The sequence below is a fragment of the Bacillus rossius genome, chromosome 7 (assembly GCF_032445375.1).
Source record: "Bacillus rossius redtenbacheri isolate Brsri chromosome 7, Brsri_v3, whole genome shotgun sequence".
Classification (NCBI taxonomy): Eukaryota; Metazoa; Arthropoda; class Insecta; order Phasmatodea; family Bacillidae; genus Bacillus; species Bacillus rossius.
This window is the reverse complement of record NC_086335.1, coordinates 53,972,463-53,992,417: the sequence shown is the minus strand read 5'-3', so window position 1 is coordinate 53,992,417 and position 19,955 is coordinate 53,972,463. Positions and strand designations below refer to the sequence as shown.

At 37.0% G+C, this 19,955-nt stretch overlaps 1 protein-coding gene across 1 annotated transcript in view; it reads left to right on the top strand.

Annotated features, from left to right (window-relative positions):
* The first annotated feature begins 3,841 nt into the window (after positions 1-3,841).
* The window catches only part of LOC134534036 (phospholipase A1-like), a 28,968-nt gene continuing 12,854 nt past the window's right edge, over positions 3,842-19,955 (top strand). The window contains exons 1-2 of the mRNA XM_063371992.1: positions 3,842-3,971; positions 18,474-18,563. Of these exons, the coding sequence (XP_063228062.1) occupies positions 18,524-18,563 (40 nt within the window). The 5' untranslated portion in view covers positions 3,842-3,971; positions 18,474-18,523. The remainder of the gene's footprint in view (positions 3,972-18,473; positions 18,564-19,955) is intronic.

The following is a 19,955-nucleotide window of genomic DNA, read 5'->3' as shown; positions in this document are numbered from 1 at the left end:
GGAATTATATTTTTTTTTTTTCACAATATCTTAACTTCTTCACATTCCACTGGAAGAGCTTAAAAAGGAACATGAACACAAAAGTGCTGAACTTGAGAACGCATGTACGCTGGCTACTTCACAATCGAATGAATAAACAAATCATCGTCTGAAGTCTTCTTGACACAAAGGTATTTAGGAACAAACGAAGTGTGAAACAGTGACATGGAAGAGCTTATGATACATAAAATATAAAAACTTAGTTAAAAAAAATTATCTTAGGAAATGAAAAGTGTGAATGAAAGGGTTAACGCGTACACCCGTAAAATATATAGGTATTTTTTAAAATAATGTTTAGCTGGGATTTTCTTCCTTCACTTACAACTCACCAACAGAAGTTTGAAACTAAGGCGCTGACGCTTCTAAGACTGGCTCAACTTGACGAAACTAGGCAAACACGATTTCACACGGGCAGGTTCGCATCCGCCACGAGCGTGTAAGCTAGACTTCGCGCTAGAACCTGTTTACACGGGCGTAAAAAAAAAAAGTACGATAACGAACAGCCAGTTCGTAAGAGAAAAAAAAATAGCCAGTCATGGGGACTGTCAACGGAAGTGAAAACTTAAAACTTTGTTTTTAAATGTGTAATATGACATCATTTCTACGTCAAATGTACGTAAGAAAATGATTTGGTATTATATTAGTACGATGTCAGCATGATATCATTTATCCTTACATAATTTTTTAGTCACAACATATGTCAGTGGTATGTCAAAATTACGTAAAAATTAATTACCTAGCTATAACTTACCAGTGATGTCAGACCTAGGTCATGTATTCACGTGGTCAAATTAATTTCACTTACTGCTATTACAGCATGTCGGTGATGCGAACTCGCGAGATTTTACCCATCCAAAAAAGAGTCCAACAAGCACATGATACAGTCGAGTATATACAATGTATTAGTGTATATACGCGTATACATGTACACAGGCCGCTGCGCGTCGCCAGTCTGGCGCAACACGTCACTAGCATGTCGGTGACGCGAACCCATAAGTTTTGTCCCTACCAAAAATCGCTCAACGCGGCTAAAGAAGTTTTCACTTCAAAAAAATTGGGGAACAGTACATTCCGTCTTCAGAAAGTTGTTTATTTAATGCGAAAAAATAAATCTGGCAGCTAACAACCTGATTTGAAATTGCTTGTGATGCGATGCAGAATAAGCTTATCAACAGACAAAAATAAGAGTAACTTATTCTTATAGTTCATTTAACCATTTGCAACACAATTGTCCAAGTAATATATTTTAACATTATTTTTACTCATGTAGTCATTCATGGAATTCTAAAAAAAAAGTTTACATGAAACACATGAAAATTTAATATGGCGTAGAGATGTTTGTCATAATATTAGGCCTACTGTCAGTTATGAATCTCTCGTCATTACTACAAAAGTACTGTTTACACCGTACCCTTGAACATTAACTATAAAAAAAATATTAATAAAATTTTTTAAATGATCTTCCTAACCCTTTTATTATTCAGCTAATAAGTTTTAAAAACGCGCGATAGCTAATATGTATATATATATGTATATATATTATAATTGGCTAGATTGCATTAACCCTTTCGGTCTGAAGCGGACATCTTATATCTTAACGATACACGGATTAATTAAACTTTGAATGTGTGGGCCATGAGAGAGCGAGAAGGAAATTACAACATTCGCATGATAGCAGAAGGGTTGTGATGTTGAGAGTTTACTAGCTTCTGGTGGGCCAGTAGGCCTACACTCGAGCGCTAGGCCAGAGAGCGTGACATAGCCGAGCGAGTGCCTGTCACACAGGGCGAGTAAAAACTCGCTTACAAGAGGTTATGTTATGCTCTTGAATCGCGATGATTTTTTTTTTTTAGCATTATTTCAATTCCATAAAAAAAATGTGAGCGCGTCTTTCATTTAGTGAACTCGCTAGTGATGAGTAAACATATAATCTTTGGTAACGAGCAAATTCACGTCTTCTAATGTTGCAAATAAACTTATAATGTGAAACTAGGGACATGAAAATATAACGTACAAATTTTTAGAATAATGCCAAGCGTGATAAAATATACGCAAATGTGTGTTTTCAGCTATATTTCTTTACGCGAATCACACGTAGTTTACACACCCACCTCTAGAATTCGCTGTCGGATCAGCTACTTCTAATACTGAATCGTTTTGATTAGCAGACCAAAATTTCTAAATTATATAATGAAAAACCTCCGATAAAAACGACTCCCCCCCTCCCCCCCAATTGGAATAAAATACTCAACCCTGGCTTTGGACCTAATTTTCGACAAGGAATTTCATTAAAACACTGCCTATCTTGATAAAATTCACTAACCAGTTAATACTTTAGCGTTTTCCTTTGTCTCGATGAACTTTGGTTCGCGCCATCCGCTACAAATTTCCGTTCCACGCGACTTCAGTTCCATTCCTGAAATTACTCCCACCAAATGCCGTACACCGAGAGCTGCCCCCTCGGGTTCTCTGCCTGTCGTGTTAGTACTGACCCTCATGTATGATGGCATGGCTCGCCTGGCAGGCCTCACCTACAGTGCCGGCTGTGTTCTGAAAGGCATGAGATTTTGAATTACAGCTTAAATAATTTAACAAGATAATTTTCTTTCTTCATGTAATTTAAGTGGGATGGCTGGCAGCCCGGCGGGAAACGACTAAAGTCGCCCCCGAAACAACCAGTGCCACCCAAACCAATGCGGACAGTAATGTCCATGCCCCCCCCCCCCCCCCCCCCGCATGGTAGACTCTTTTCTACTCTTCTTCCAGATCCATCCTTCTGTTTCCCGTAAGCCTCCTGCTTGATATTAATGCATGAAATTTTACATCCCGCATGTCAGAGCCCAGGGTTTTCCCTGTGTCTATGCAGGTTTCACCTGGGCTCAACTTATCTAGTTTTAGTCTAGTATAGTCAGTGAGGGGAGTTAGTCATGGCACCAATCGCTGCCATGGCTGGCCAATCCCCCTCCTAGCACATGATGAATGCTACCTCTCCTGCATGGCTAACACCCTGCATGATTAGAGCGTATGGGCTTCGGCCTGAGACGTCCCTAGCCCGGAACCCTCCCCAACGCATTTAGTTTTAATTTAGGTTAGGACAAAAAATCCGAGAGCTGAGCTAATATTCCTTTAAAATTTCATTCTTAAACTGACTATCGAGACAAGCAACGACAGCAAGAGTGAGAAGTGTCAAAAGTAGACAAGTCTTAAAACTCCAGTGATCTGAAAATTAATTGGTCAGCTAGTTTGGTGTATCAGTGAGTGAATCTCTAGGGACCTAACTTGTAAACTCGTACGGTTTCAGCTATCGGTGACAGCAGCTCTCGATAAACGTTACCGTGCTACAGGATAACGACGAGTCACACGTGATCGCAGGTTTGACCAAACCTTTCCGTTCGACGGGAGGGAGCCACACCCGAAGTTCCCCGAAGTTCATGCTCGCTTTTTTTTCTCTCCGTATCTTTAACGTATAGCTATCCTAACCAAATCAACCGTCCACAATGTTTTAAAGTATTTATAATGTAGCTAACCTAACCTAATTGACCATTAGTATTCTTTTATCAACACATTTACAATGAACAAATAAAAACCCCGAAGATGCACGATCGGGCGTTTGGCTCTATCGTCTGTGAGAAGAAGGTTTCCCTTCGACGGGAGGTGGAAAAGTTTAATTTTCCGGTAGTGAGCCTCGGTACTTTTTTTTTTTTTTTTTTTACTGTGCGGCATTTTCCTCGGTGTTCGCCCACGTACGTCACGAGCCACTTGCGCCGGCCCGCCCCTCCAAGGACGAAACTGATTGCACCTCCAGTCGCCAGGGGCGTCCCGGTCGCGGCCAGTCCAGCTGGCCCGCGAGGAATAGTTGCTAGAGCCAGTCTTCGGCGGGCAACCAAGCGGAGCGGTCCTCAGCTGTCAGCACCTGTCGTTCTCTCGCGCAGGTAACCTGCTTGCGTAGTCATGTTCGTAGCACTAAATTAGAAATGCTGGGCTTTTGAAACACTGGCAGCGGCAAGTTAAGTCTGTAGGAATTGAATTTGGTTTTAAACGGACAGCAATATTGCATGATTTTAAGCTAATAATGTTAATCTAATGGTAGTACACAATGTTTCTTTATTAGCTAATGGAGGAGAAGAAAATAGTTACTACTTAAAGTGAAAATGATTCTTGTAGGTGTTAATTTTATAATTGTCAAAGCTCGCTCAATAACTACTTAATGCTGTTTGGAGACTTGAATTAAATAAGAGTAAACTTATTCTTTCAAAAATAAAAATGCATAGGTATACAAAATCTTACCAATAAATAGTAACTGGCGAAGAATACTTCTAGATGGTATTTATTTGTTTTCCGAAGCTTACCCGCACGGTAAAATTCATTTCCAAAAACCTTTGGCTCTTCGGTTCAGGGTCTTTCTTTCTTTACTGGTAAAAAGTGATAAATGAAAACGAGTTCTTGGCAACATTGACCTCGATATTTAAGTCGGCATGTGATAACAGGTTAGAGATCGCAAGGTTGGTGATAACTGTAAGAGGTGTTACATTACCGCAGTTTTTTTCGAAGTTTTTCATAAATCACGAAATATTGCGGCAATGGAAAACAAAACGTGCTCATTTGAGCATAGAGTTGCGGAGCAAATAGCATGATAATGCGTGAAACATTCAATTTACTTGAAAAACAGAATCATTACACTTGTTAAAACGTAGATATAAACGGTTATTTTATCATAGTCGGTTGTGGAAGGCGTCGATGTACAGAGATAGCGGCATTAGACTTGAGTGTTTCAGGGTGTTGCGATCGACAATGATCTTATTGTACTATTTACTTAGGCTTGTTTCATACATACGTATTCAAATCAAAACCTAGATTATATACATTTTAGCGTCCACATTTTTGTGCTTTATTGTATTTACAGCTTTGCACACAGGTAATAATAAAAATATATACTTAAGTGTTGTCTTAAAGAATGAAGCAACGCTCTTTTCAGGTATTATAAGAAAATTTTTATTATGCCCTTATGTTTTCATTGGGCAGTAGCAGTTGGTTGCACATGCATTAAATATGTATTGAAATAGCGTTTATAGTATTAATATTTGGATGAATCCAACTGCTATTTATTTTAAACAATTTAAAAATTATTTAACATTTAAAAGGTAAACGAGTTGTATTTATTAAAATTCGTCCATTTTAGTTTTGTAGCAGCTGCGTCAATGCTTTTACCGTAGCGATTTGAGTGTAATCCGGAATATTCTCTCAGATCCTACACTGTTCGATGAATGTCTGGATGAGGTGAGGTTAGACTAAAACCTAAGGAATTTGTGGATATGAGATACTTGCACTTTCCGCCATTCTTAACTCAAAATATAACTAAACGATAAAAATACTGCTAAATTAAGGCAAATACTTTTAATATTGAGACATTTACACTACCGGTACACCTAAATGGTCAAAGTATTAATAAAATAAAGGGAATATTTGTAACTTGCAGGAGCAAAGTAAGCTGTGAATTAACGAGCCGACAGTGATTTTTTAATTTCGAAACTAACGAATAAGAAAGCTAATGGCTAGTGAATTCTTCTAATGTAACAATAGGGGCTTGAGCTTCTTACACTACAGTAGTGTGAAACCTTCTTACTCATGAGCAAGAAACTCTTTACCTGAAGGCATCTCTTGTATGCATACAAATTGTCTGCCTTCGGCTGAGACAGGTCACGTCGAAATGAAGACATCGCGCAGCTGATGTAACTTTGCACAAGTGTTCCGTTTCCACTTCTACCTGCCGGGCCCGTGCGCCGGTGAAACAAATCTTCAGATGGGGCAAAATACCTTTGCGTACTAACTGCAGTTCAAACCTGGATGCGATTTAGGACTTCCATGTGGGCGGTCCGTGTTCTTATCCTAATGTGATAAGACAAGTCATATTGTCGCACGCCAAACGGCCTAACCTACAATTGCAACGTGCGAATCCACTGATTTCTTAAGTAGTCACCAGAGCGCAGTAAATATAGAGCGCCAAAATAACTTAGATTTAGTTCACTGTTTTCATGCTTTGTAAATATACGCAGCTAAGTTTCTAATCATTAGATAATTTGTGGAAGTTCGCTAGTGTTTATTCTGCAAGGAAAAAGTAAATGCTAATGTTAACCTTTTGAAACTGAGCTGGAAATACAGATCGTGTTATGTTCTATGCTATCAACGAACACAAGATTGGGACGATAAGTTAAGTTGACAAATGTATTCGGACCAGGGAGATAGGACATTCCCACACGCATGACGTAAGAGGGTCACGAGGACCAGTCAGTTTAGGACATTTGCAATTGTAGACGGTCCTTTAGTGACGATATTTAAGATCGAGCTTATTGTGTACACGCCCACTTGTAAAATTTTAGGAAGAACCAGTAAATCATTCGCACACATCAAACCTAATCGGATGTTTAGGCATGCGTCGTAGATTCTTAGTGTTATTTGGGGCGTAAAACTTAGGCATTTGATTTCTTTCACAACGAAAACTATTCAAATAAAATTATTGCAGATACATTTTAATATAGGTGACTATAAATGTAATCATTTGCTTTTTGAATAAAACTTTTTTATGAATTTAGTTAATTGCATCCATTAGTCCATTAGATCTTATTGTGTAAAGGTAGTACAACTTAAGCACGCGAAACCATAACAATATAGATGACGTAGGCGTGGGAATGTTAGTTTTGGGCGGGAACAAATTACATGAGCTTGATTTCGGATACCGTTTACTATAGCACTATTTCAGTATAGATATAAAAATTACTTTCGTACCTTAACTTAATTTCTTCACATATTGGACCAGACATTGGAATATTCTCGTCCGCGATAACTTGTAGACTCGTAAGTACTTCAGAACGGTTTTTTTTTTTTTGGAGACTTAAATCTTTCGCCAAACCTTAGCTTGATTACTAATGTAAAAATTACCAACACTAAATTATTTTAATTTCATAATACTTAATGTACTAATACATATTTCACTTAACATCGCTCAACGCTTAGCACTCATCGCCTAATACATGAAGTGAAATTAAAACCACAATCTACTAAAATCCCCTCCCCAAAAAATTGACCTTAAATACAGATTTGCATAGCACAACCAATTCACTTTATTTTAATTTTATTTAAAAATAAAACTGGATACGCAATATTGAAAAAAACCTAATTCAATAACACACAACACTTCCGTTCACTTCCCTCAACTACAATCACAACCACAAATTCATTCTCTACGTTGTACCATTAAATTAATTTACATATTTATTTCTATATATTACATTACACTGTTATAATTAGGATTCAAATTACTTATCTCGTAAAATTGCCTTTTTCATTCCTAAATAAAACACTAGTATAGAAATAAAAATGCTAGTACACAAATGTCATTGACACCTTCAGTGAAGTCTTATTTCCTCGACAGTTCTTCCAGACCAAAGTACACAGGCGCTGCTTACCGGTATAGTTTCGTGAAATTGATCACAAATTTCTTGTTTTTGAAAATATTGTTTATTCTGCGAAAACTATAGGAAATGTAAAAAGATTTACTACCGCATGTGTCCTTTTTGGTAAATATTCTTGTTTTTGAAAATATTGTCTATTCTGCGAAAACTATAGGAAATGTAAAAAGATTTACTACCGCATGTGTCCTTTTTGGTAAATATGTACAGTCGCGGTAGATGCCAAAAAAAAAGCTAAAAATCCGAAAACACTTTTATTCTATGTTCTTTCACTTCCTCTTTTCAAATCAACCGGCGGAGATAAGAAATTCCAAATACTTTCGGAGATATCGAATTTTTTAATTTTCATCACAATACCTGCGTATTCATGCGGAAAAAATGCTAACAATCCGAAAATACTTTTATTCTATGTTCTTTCACTTCCTCTTTTCAAATCAACCGGCGGAGATAAGAAATTCCAAATACTTTATGAGATATCGAATTTTTAAATTTAACAATACAACGCCCGTTTAACCCTTCGAACGTCGCCATTTTTTATTTTGACGTGTGTTAGTGAATGCGTAATAAATAGTGGTCGATTAGGTCAGGTCAGTTACATTATAAATACTTTCAAACTAAGCGGACATTAAAAATAATGTGAATTTAATTTAATGGTTCTTTAGTTTTAAATTATTTATAATGTAACTGACCTGACCTAACAAAACCCGGACAAATGATGAACATTAACAACTCACGTAATTTTTTTTTACTTATTACTTGCGCAACAATATCCAAATAAAAAAATAATACTTTAAAATTAGAAACGTTAAAAACTCACCTAAGTTGGAGGCGGATACATTTCCTTTGCCACTATAAGGAAATGATGTAGTCGTTCACGGCAGAAGTTGACCGCTTAATTAAACATCGTATTGAACAATAAATAAATAAATAATCACCTATTGGTTAATTTGAATACTGGCCAATCACGGAACAGTCACGTGACAAAATTGTCCAATAAGAAACATGATACTCGTAAACAAGAAACCTTATCATCTATGACAAGAAACAATGGTGGTCGCCGCATACTACGCAGGTATTGTAATGAAAATTAAAAAATTCGATATCTCCTAAAGTATTTGGAATTTCTTACCTCCGCCGGTTGATTTGAAAAGAGGAAGTGAAAGAGCACAGAATAAAAGTATTTTTCAGATTTTTAGCATTTTTTTTGGCATCTACCGCGACTCTACATATGAAATTAAAAAATTCGATATCTCCTAAAGTATTTAGAATTTCTTACCTCCGCCGGTTGATTTGAAAAGAGGAAGTGAAAGGGCACAGAATAAAAGTATTTTCAGATTTTTTTTGGCATCTACCGCGACTGTACATATTTACCTCCTTTTTTTTTATTAGGTAAGTGAAATATTCATTTACAGAATATAAACGGCAAATTCAAAATTTTAAGTGTTTAAAAACGTTCACTATGGAGTAGTGCTGCAGATGCTAATTGTAAGAGAATGTAAGGTCTCTTAAGTGATAGTTCATTCATTCAAACAGCCGCAAGTCTCCAATCGTCTCTGCACGGTCGAAGAGCGCTTTAATTAATTAGGCTGGCGTAACCCCGCTCCTTCGGCAAACACGCTGTTAGAAATTACAGTAGATTCAGACTTTCTAACGAAGAATTAACTCAAAACGAACTAACATATCTTAATTTCAAATAACAATCTTCGTAGACCACACCGTATTTGAGTTATCGTTCTATAATTCACTCTAAAAGAAGGTACTTCCACAACAAGTGGATGAATCTTAAGCGTTTCAAGTTTTTTTATAATATAACAAGAATATTATTTTGTACTCATGTTTAATATAAACTAGTGTCGGTAAAATCACGAAGTTAGTCGTAAATGTAAGAAGTTACCTGGATAAAATTTTAACAAGCTTGTAACATTTGTGAAAAATAGGTTTGTTTACATTATATTTGATGTTGGATTTGTTGTAAATGGTCAAAATTTTAACTTTTATTGTAATATAGAATTGAAAATGGGGCAGTCTTTTGTTGACCAATCTTTTATACTCTCGTCCAAGGGACACTTCGTACCGGTTATTTCCGCTGCCTCGTGTTGACCGGGAAGCGACGAGAGCCTGATTTTCAATCTCGCCCTGGCGCCCGCGAGCCTTCCTGAAGCCGGGGCGCCGATAATATTTACCGGACGAACTACACAAATGTTTACAAGCGTCCGGTCTCCGCTCGGGTTCCGGGTTTTCCCCGGGCAGAGCGCAAACAGGGAGTTGCCCTCGCGTCTCCCCGGATGTCCTGGACCACAATCATTCTGCAGCATCACTCCCCCAAGATGTCGGTGTTCCCGATCATAACTGTTGAACGTGAGTTGCCGTGCATCACCTGCTCTGATTTCATTTAACTGCATTTAATACAATTAAAGAAAACCAAATACTGTGTCGAGCAAGAAACAATAACGGAACATTTGGACTAGAAAAAAATGTGCTCTTTTTTTTGACGTGACGTCTAATAAATCTCTGAATGCCGGCTGCACGCACGAACAAGTATGACTCGTTGTCCCGTTACGCTCATTGTACGCTTGCGCCGCATCTATCTCTCTCCCAATCGATTGGAACAACTATCGATTTGACATTCCGAGGCACATTAAACTTGAAACACTCCCATTCGTTTCCTACTTTTCCTATCATCGTCCTATCCTTAACAGAATAACACAGATTGGAAGAAGTTAAATGGCAAACGTGTATAAAAGTTATAGTTAATATAATCTGTTCGTTAAAGTAATAAACTTATTTGAATTGAGTGCAAATAAAAGTAAAGTTATTAATTAAATTGTGATTTCATTTCACTCCTTTGTATAAACGTTATAGTTAAAATCTGTTCGTTAAAGTAATAAACATATTTGAATTAATGAGTGCAAATAAAATTAAATTTATCAATTAAATTGTAGATTTAATTTCACTCATTTGTATCCATACAAAATAGTGATAATTCAATAAAAATTATTCAATTTTATTCCTAAAAGTATGCAATCATTTTATCAATGTTTTATGACGTTATCACGTTAAACTATCGTCCGTAAACCGACTTTACAGACAACCAATTTTTTGGTTAAAATTATTTGAACAGGATAAAATTAAAAAATATAAAAAGCCTCCAGAATATTTTTACCATTTTTTTTTGTTAAGTAATTTTTATTTGTGTGGATGCCCGCGGAAGTTTTTTTAACCCGGAAGAGGGGGATAACTTGCTAACTCAATCCAAAAGTTTCCGCCAAGTAATTTAATATCCAGTTATAATTAACAATTCCGTACTCTCTGTTTATGTATTCCTAGTACCACATTGAGCCAGTTTGATTAATCGTCTTGGTGTTAAAAATCTTTGACAAACGCAAATAAAGTAGGTACTAACTGTTATAAGCGATTCAAAACTTGTGACCATTTTGTCACAGTTCGGCAGACTGTCAATGTAACGAGCGAATAAAAATTTTCACGCCTATACTTAACACTAGCGGGATCATTTGTCAATTTGGCAGTCTTAGAGGCAGCTTTTTCTTTCTGCCATTTGCCTTAACGTCTTCCTGGATTTTAACATCGATCGAGGCAGTTTTTGTTGACTATCCAGTTCATCTTGTAAGGATGATTTATTCCCAAATTGCCCGCGAATGTTTTGACAGTGAAAAATTAAAGGGTGGTATTTTGTGTGAAAAAAATTATCCTACACTACTAGAAAAAAAAATTGACTGTAGATTAATGTAGTAATTATACTTAAATTGCACGGGAATTATTTTACACGTCTTTAAGTTATTTTGGTATTAATGTATCAATTTTATTGGTACATTGCAGTGTGTGGTGAATAATTTATTTTATTGCAGCGCGGCAGCAAATGCATTGCAGGAAAGAACTATTTTCACGCAGTATTTTTAAGCTAGCCTGTGGTTTACGTTGTTAATATTTTGGCACTAAATACCAAAAAGTTAGGTTAACATCCCCTTGAATGTAAACATAACAATAAAAGACTTAATTGAACCCTTTTTACAGCTGTATGTAAAATTGTGTAATGAGCGTTGTGCTAAAAGGTATAATCATTTTTGGGCAATGTAAGATATTTATTGAGCCGTTTCGGTTAGGGTAACTTGTCAGTTTCACAAGGTGTTTTGAGGCTTGTCGGGAGTTTAAAAAATTTTCACCCTTGTCCTCGTTCGTTGTGGTTTGTGGGTTTGGCTGTACGCTTGATAACGCGAACCTAAGTATTTAAAAAAAATTTATATTCTGTATTATCAAGCTGTAGTCTTAAGTGTATGAAGATGATAATACTCTTAGTTTTATTTTTTAAATGAATGAATTTATAATATAGGCGAAGGCTTTCGCGGCCATTGTCAGGATAACAACCCCGATCATGGCGACTGCAGTTTCGACCGAAACGTCGGTGATAGTCGCCATTGACGCGGCTACAAACTAGAAGCCAAGCTACTTAATCGGTCAATATCTCTAAATGTATAGACAATCTAACATTTACGGAAATCCATGGACAGTTAGTGCACGGAGGTTAACATTTGTGGTATAAAGTGTTCGGTAGGCGCGGTTCCTTGTAAGACCCGAGGCAACTGAATGCGGCGCTGGTGTCTCTACATCTTAGCTGTCGATTTTCTCGGTCACGCGGGGTCCCAGCTCTGGGAACACGTCCAATTGAAGGGTCAATTACACTGGGCGAGATCTACTATCGGAGCGTGGGCCTGCGTCTGGTAGGGGAAAAGAAAAAATATCCCACCCGCTCCACAGTTTTCGTGGGTTGATAGCGTTTTACGAATTTAATCGCTGCTTGTAACCTGATGTCTGGAGCAGATGTCAGTTCCCGGAACGTTGATGCTGCCTTGTCGTAAAGCCCGATTTGTAGTTCAGATTACGTATTGTCTTATCTTACCAGTCTTATCGTTGGGTTCGTCTGCATTGCTGTTGGGAAGTTTTTATTTTATTTACTGATGAAACTCTCGTCAGCCCACTATGATCGTCTGTGCAATAAGTTGTCTATTACGTCCACGGAATGAGTTGTCTAGGCATGTGAAATTTGAATTAACAAGATATTGGCGTGTCTTCTGCATTTTTATGCATTAGTTCATTTTAGTTTTTAAGACTAGTGTAAATTATGCATGGTTTTCCAATCGAATTACTTAAAATCAACGTTCCTCATTGCAAGAATCATTAAAAGAACTATAATGAAATTTGACTAATCTGAGCAATAATGCAAAGCTATGGTGCGAACCAAATATCTTACTCTTAAATTTACCTGGGTGAGTTTGCTCGTCAGCCATAAATGTCTGGCGAGTGTGAGCAATTTGGTCACCATCTCTGGTCTTACTAGTTCTGCATTCGTCCTGGAACACTCGCTGGGCGAATGAACAAGCAAATTTTCTCGCCGGCGAGTTACTAGTAAAAGTTTGTTGGGTGAAGGATTACCTTCGATTTGCGATACTCTAAAACACGAAAATGCCACTAAAATCGTGAAATTGGTACATATTTTAACAATTCTCAAATATTTAAATAAACTTGGTCAATTATTTGTCATAGTAATAAAATTTATAGAAAACAAGAAAAAAATTTACCTAGTATTATAATTAATTTCTAAACATTTTTATATTTTTTTTAGCTTTCACATACTTCACTATTTAATTTTATTCTGAGCAATTATTTTTAATACATACCTCACTAATTATACTGAATCGTTAAGTTACTTTTTTTATTACTTAGGAATACATTTATGCTTATTTTTTATGTTAATAAATTTATAGCTCTAACCTAATACATTGGTTAAATAGTGTGCGCGTACTAATGTTTTCGCGTTACAAGTAACTTGAATTAAATGAACTAAATAATCTTTAAGTATTTGAAATAAGTTAAAAAGAATTAGTATTGGTAACATAAATTAAGTAAAATATTTTAATACGCAATTAGTTGAAAAATATACTCTGTACGCTTAATTCCTTAAATAAAAAAATTAGTTGTCTGTATAGTTGGTTTACGGACGATAGTTTTAACGTGACAACGTCATAACAAAACATTGATGAAATGATTGCATACTTTTATGAATAAAATTGAATCATTTTTATTGAATTATTATTTTGTATGGATACAAAGGAGTGAAATGAAATCTACAATTTAATTAATAAATTTACTTTTATTTGCATTCATTAACTCAAATATGTTTATTACTTTTAACGAAGAGATTATTTCAACTATAACTTTTATACATGTTTGCTATTTAACTTCTTCCAATCTGTGTTATTCTGTTAAGGATAGGGCGATGATAGGAAAAGTAGGAAACGAATGGGAGTGTTTCCAAGTTTAATGTGCCTCGAAAAAGTCAAAACGATGGTGGTTCCAATCGAGTGGAAGATAGATGCTGCGCAAGCGTACAAATAGCGTAACGGGAAACAGCGTAACGGGACAATGTGCGTTACGGGACACTTTTTCGTGCGTGCAGCCGGCGTTCGTCGATTTATTAGACCGTCACGTCAAAAAAAAAATGAAACCATTAGGATCTTGTTTGTAGTGATACCAGGTTGTTGAAGAGGTTCTTCTGAGACTACGGACGACCTCTAGCTGGAACCATTTGACAGTCAGTGGCCGTGCGGGTGGTCACGTGTGCATGTAGTGTCCCCGCGCGCGACGTGGGTTGTCGGAGGGGGAAGGGGGTGTCACGTGGTGTCTGGCCGTGACACGAGTTTTCTCCGGCGACGCAACGGGTCTAGCGGACGTGAGGCCTCATCGAGGCCTGTTCTGCGATGCACGTAAATGTAACTGCAACCGACATAAAACTCGGAACGGTTAGGAAAATTTAATCTTAATTAAATGTATCTTACTCAGCTGTGGTGTGTTTAAAAATAACATCGGTAACGATCAAATTAATATACTATAACTCTATTGACATGAAAATTTTAACGTAGCATTCTTTTAAAATACGAAAATGGTGTTTAAGCTACTTTTCTTGCCACGAATCTCGCTTATCTTCCGCGCCGACCACTAGAATTAGCCGCCAGAGCAGCTACCTCGACCATTGAATCACTTCATTAGCAGACTATGTAATGAAACTGCTCCGATTAAAGCGAAAAATACTTTGAAAAAAAGTACTGAACCCCGGCTATGAACCTGATTTTGAGCAAGGGATTCTATCAAAATATATTAAATTAAAATTAATTTAAACAGTTAATACTAGAAAATTTACTTTGGTTTTGTGAAATTTGGTTTACGCCATTCTTAAACGAAGACAGCACCGTAGTAACATTTCCGTTCCATGTCACCATGACATATTTCCATTCCCACCAAATGGTTAGATGTTAAAACATTTAAAGTGTCTTCAGAACATGGGTCAGGATTTAAATTTTCAAATAAAATTAACCACAAAGTAATTAAACTAGGTGTTAGGTTTTGCTTCAAAACATTTTTACGTATTAAAATGTACATGGTTACAACAGTGGCCAAATTCTTGGGTTTCTATTGGTCGCGCGGCTTAACGTAAACTGAAGGGCTTATTGCCGATCTATTCCGTACGGGTCCGTGTACGCGTGCTGTTGTAGATAATGTGTTCAGTGAAATACGCTTTGTCGTGACCGAGCGGTTGGTTCCTAATAGGTGAGGCTTTTTGGGGCAGCGGAGCGATTAAAAGCAATAACTTACTACGATCAGGACATCTCGTATTATTCCTCTTTATTGAGTCTTTACAAGTTTCATACTTAACAGATATTTTGCATACACCTCTAGATACATAGAAATTTACAGTACATCTTAAGACTCTCCAAGTCTCCTCCATCCGACCAAGCTCTGTCCCAATCCATGACCTCCTCAGGAGTCTCCCAACACACTCTTGTCCGCTTCCTTCTCGTCAGCAGAGCGCACTCGCTCCCCACCCCTTTTCGGGATTCGTAGTTTTCATTTACACAATCGTCTCCTGTTCTGTCCACGAATTCAGTCATTGCTTACATTTGTGATGCGTAGCTTCCCTTTCAATAAACAGTCTGTTTGGGGAACACCACGCATAACTAACATTTGGTTAGTAAACTGACGTAGAAGGTTTGGAAACCTTCGACGGGCATACTCATCGTTCGATACACAAGACATGAAACGCTCTATTGAAACATTGCCCAATAGTCACCTTATGATTATAAAATTTTAATATCAGGATTATAGTTATAGTATTTTTATGTTTCTAATACTACCCTAAAACTACTTAAGACATCTGTTTTGGTGTCGTTGAACTGGCCAAAGTCGAAACTGACTTGCAAATCGCTGGCGCGCAGTCTTCATGTCTGAAACGAGCCTTAGGACGTTTTTCTAATTCTGGAATATTTACAAATGCGTCTATGCACGTAAGCCTTAAAAATAGGTCAACTTTTAATTGATATTAACTCGTGTAACTGTGAAAATGGGTCTTGGGGCATCTATTATAAATATAAAAAACTCAAAATGCATAGCAAATACGCAGTTAAATCATAAGACATTACTGAAGGTGGTAGAATGGTAATGGAAAGTTAAGAATGCACTAGCATTTGGGACGAATAGTGTGGGTTAACGTAGTTGACTAGAAGCGAGTTAAGGTGTGAGGTAATAAGTAGAATGGAATCTCTTTTGAAGCGCGCGAATAAGTACAAAATTGTGTTACGTATGTTGTAAGAAATTTATTGGATACGTGTGGTGTGTTTGTACTGTGAAATCTGTAAAATCATTAAAAACCATATAGTTGTATAAAATTTAAGATCACGTTAATAGCTTCTATTACATGTTGGACATGAAAAAATTCTTCAACCTATAATACTTAAATGTTGTACAATAACCAAATTCTAAACCATAACCGCCCGTGGAAAATGTGTGAAAGGATTTGGCTTGGTAGCTCTGCAAGTTCCTTTGTTGATTGCGTAGCAGCAGTTTCTACGTACTGAGGACCAAGTTTCCACTGAGGAATGTTCATTTGCCTGGCTCTGATTGGAACAGCTTAGAGGCGACTGTGGCTGGTGGTTGGTGTCACCCTCCCTGCGTAGAAACTCGGATCTGTTTGAGACATGTAATTAATACCCATATTCTCTACATCACTCGGTGGTGGATACTTGCGAACGTTATTGTATGCTTATTGTTTAATTAGGCGTTCAATGTCTGCTAATGCTGACCCTTGGCAACTTGGTTAACGCTTGTCACACCTAGTCAATTTCTAAGATGAACTTAAATTAAATTAATTTTAATGTAACTACACCAATTGTTTTGTGATAATGTTATAATTATAATAGTAATAAAAGTATAAATGTCCAAAACATTGTAGGTAAACCTTAACACAATCATTTTAACGGTTTGATTCTCCTGTATCATTAAGAAATTAATCGGCTTTCAGTGGAAGAATGGCCAAAGGGTCAAAGGGGGCATTTACAGTAGTAAGATATTATACAAACATAAGGTATTTATTATATATGCATACGCAACTGTGCTAGTGAAGGCATGATTAAATCCTTAATTTGGTAGTGTATATTTAAGTTTACGCAGTTATAAATGTTCATTTTTAAAACATTAGGTTTCGCGAGTCTTTGTGCAACATGACTTTAATACTTGGGCTACGATGCTGTTCTGAATAGGAGAGTAGAGGTGGTCTGCCAATTGTTTGTAATAGTACAGTGAACTGAGCTAGGAAAATTAGCATTTCCTAAACGAGAGATCTTTTACGACGGATTAACAATACTTTTAAAACTTGACTTTAAATTAGCATTGAGCTGGTATATTGACTCATCTTCGTAAAAATTTCATTTTTTTTTTAAATTTATGGAACATGTTTGCAGCATCAGTCGACATGAATTTGCGTGGCACGTAAGGTTATGTAAATATTATGTTATCATTTTAAGATACTAAAGTAGAAAAAAAAAATGTTTAAAAGTTAGTGTGTGTAACTTTAGCTTCTTGTAAAATTTAAATCGTTTTAACCAGTTCTTTTGTTTGAACGTGTTGTGAACCTGCTTGGGATTAAAGCGTTTTTGTTCATAAAATTATAATGTAACTGTCTGAACGTATGGGTACGTCAGTGAAGTGTGGGTTTTCTAATTTCGTGCCTGAAAAGGTCGATGGGGTGTGGAGGGGGGGGGGGGGGGGCTGATGCACTCGCTATACCGAACACAATGAGCTCTGCGACAGTGGAGTAAGACGTAAGGAAATTGGTCCACGCTGAACAAAGGCGGCGCTGCAGTTGACAGCTTAGTTTACCCCTCCCTCCACGTGTCTCGACTTTAAACCTTTGTCTGGTTCCGACTCATTTCCCGGCGCCTAATGCACTGCCTCCTGCGAACTGGAAATTAACAAGTTCCGTGCTGCAGTGTCCTGCAAACATTATGTATGAACGTGACTTTTAATATATTTTCCACGCAAAAACTGTCCTGAACCAGTTATGGTTTAGGTTTCCACGGAAATGAAACACGCAATCGGTTTTTGCTTTTCTTGGAACAATCTTTGATACGTTGCCGAGGGAGATTTCAATTCTGCTTAACGCAGTTTAGACTGTACGATGTTCGTACCTTAATTCTGTACCACAACGTGTGCCTTTTGTTACTAATGTTGAATTTTTGCATTTAATTCTTGATTGATTAAAATTGATCCATTTAAATCTAACCATACTTTCCATTGTTTAAGTCAATGTGAGATTTCATAGTTCATTTAATAAGTTATTGCCGACAGCTTATAGAATTCTAAACAATTTGTGTGAAAGCATACTGTATTATAATACAATTTTAAATAGTGAATTTGCTTTCAGCTGGGATATTTACGGCAAGCCAGCCAAAGCTGTTCAGCTAGTGTTCATAAATATAATTAATTTCTGTGATGCACATTCGTTTCCTCTTCAAGAGAAAGTAAAGTCGGCAATTTCTTAAATTTAAGTTTTGATTAATAGACATTACTCGTAGAAACGTCGGGAGTAGGTATAATGAAGCGCACATGCATGTCCTGTTACAGGTCGTTAACATCTCACTTCCGCCGCAGTTATAACTCATCCAACCGTCGCCATGCTTGCCAACTTTGTGGCAGCAATTTTCCTGCTCGCTGGTAAGTAAACAATTTCCAACTCTTGAGTCCACCCCTGCGGCCTTTCCACTCTACAACCCAGGAGCTTTGTAGGGGATAGATATGACGTTAGGCCATTAAACCATCATCAATCCCACGTTTCTTAAACGACCATTTTACCACTTTTCTAAATCGATTAATTTTAAAGGTTCATTGCCCTACGTCACTATTTATAATCGGCTTAAATGTGAGCCTTAATTCTAAAATGTAATCACGCAAGTGACACTAAGTTTGTTTACTGCAGAAACTTTCTGACGCCAGTGGTATAGTTATTCATTTTCTTGCGATTACCTACTCTTTAAAGAGATTTTCCTGGAAAAAATTACGATGGCTATCGTATTTTTATTTTATCTCGCCAGATATTGTGGTTATAAAAGGTTACGCAAATGGTTGTAGTAAACACGGAAGAAAGGTTTTTTTTTTTTTTTATATTTCGGTAATTTGTTTTCCTCTCATTTAAAACTTAACTTTGATGGCATTTCTCAACCGCACAGTTTTGTTTAGTGGTCACATTACGCCTGTACAGTGCGCACCTGTAGAGCTGTGTGCATCTCCACACATCCTGCAACTGTTTCGGTACGGGTTAGTTTTTTTACATTATTATCTACAAATTTTTCAATATTTATCATAACGTAATATAGTTAGTTTGAGAAACTGTACGCACAGGCTGCTTATTGCTGTCGTGGGATGAATGGGATAAAAACAGATGTTGGATTCATTGCGAAATTTCGTTGGCTAAAAAATTTAACACCTAAGTTTTAGATTGTTAGCAAACTATGCACAGGTGATAATGGCCTGATAAAGCGCTCGCTATTTTTATTCCGCTTTCAAATCACTAACCCAGTTTAACCCCAGACTGGATAAGTGTAGTGCGTCTGGCAATGCGAAAACATTAAAGGAGATCACACGCTTTGCAAGGACCTGGGAACTTTCGAACTTCTCTTGCACATACGTCGATATCTGAGGTTTGTGCGAGGTTTTGAGAAGTTTCGTTACAACCTGTAGATAACATTTCGGAAACTGGACCTACCTGTGCTGGCAACGACCGTTTAACACTGAGCAGGTGTCTCCCGCCGTGCAAGAAGGGTTGATCGATTGGCAGTCGGTATTGCCAAGTTGCCGAAGTTTGCACGGGAGGGCTGTCGCAGGTGTGGCTAGGAACTAGGGTACGTGAAATGATTGATGCGCTCGTAAGAAAAAAAATTTCATCTGTTACTTGTGAAGTTTGTACTTATACCCAGGAAGGATGTTTTAAACGCAAATTGTTAATTGTGAAAGAATAAAACTTATTTTAAACATTACAGCTAAAAATTTGAGAGGGGTTAAATTTTCGGTATTCGTAAAAAGTTTGTGGTGAGTCAATTTAGTTTTTAG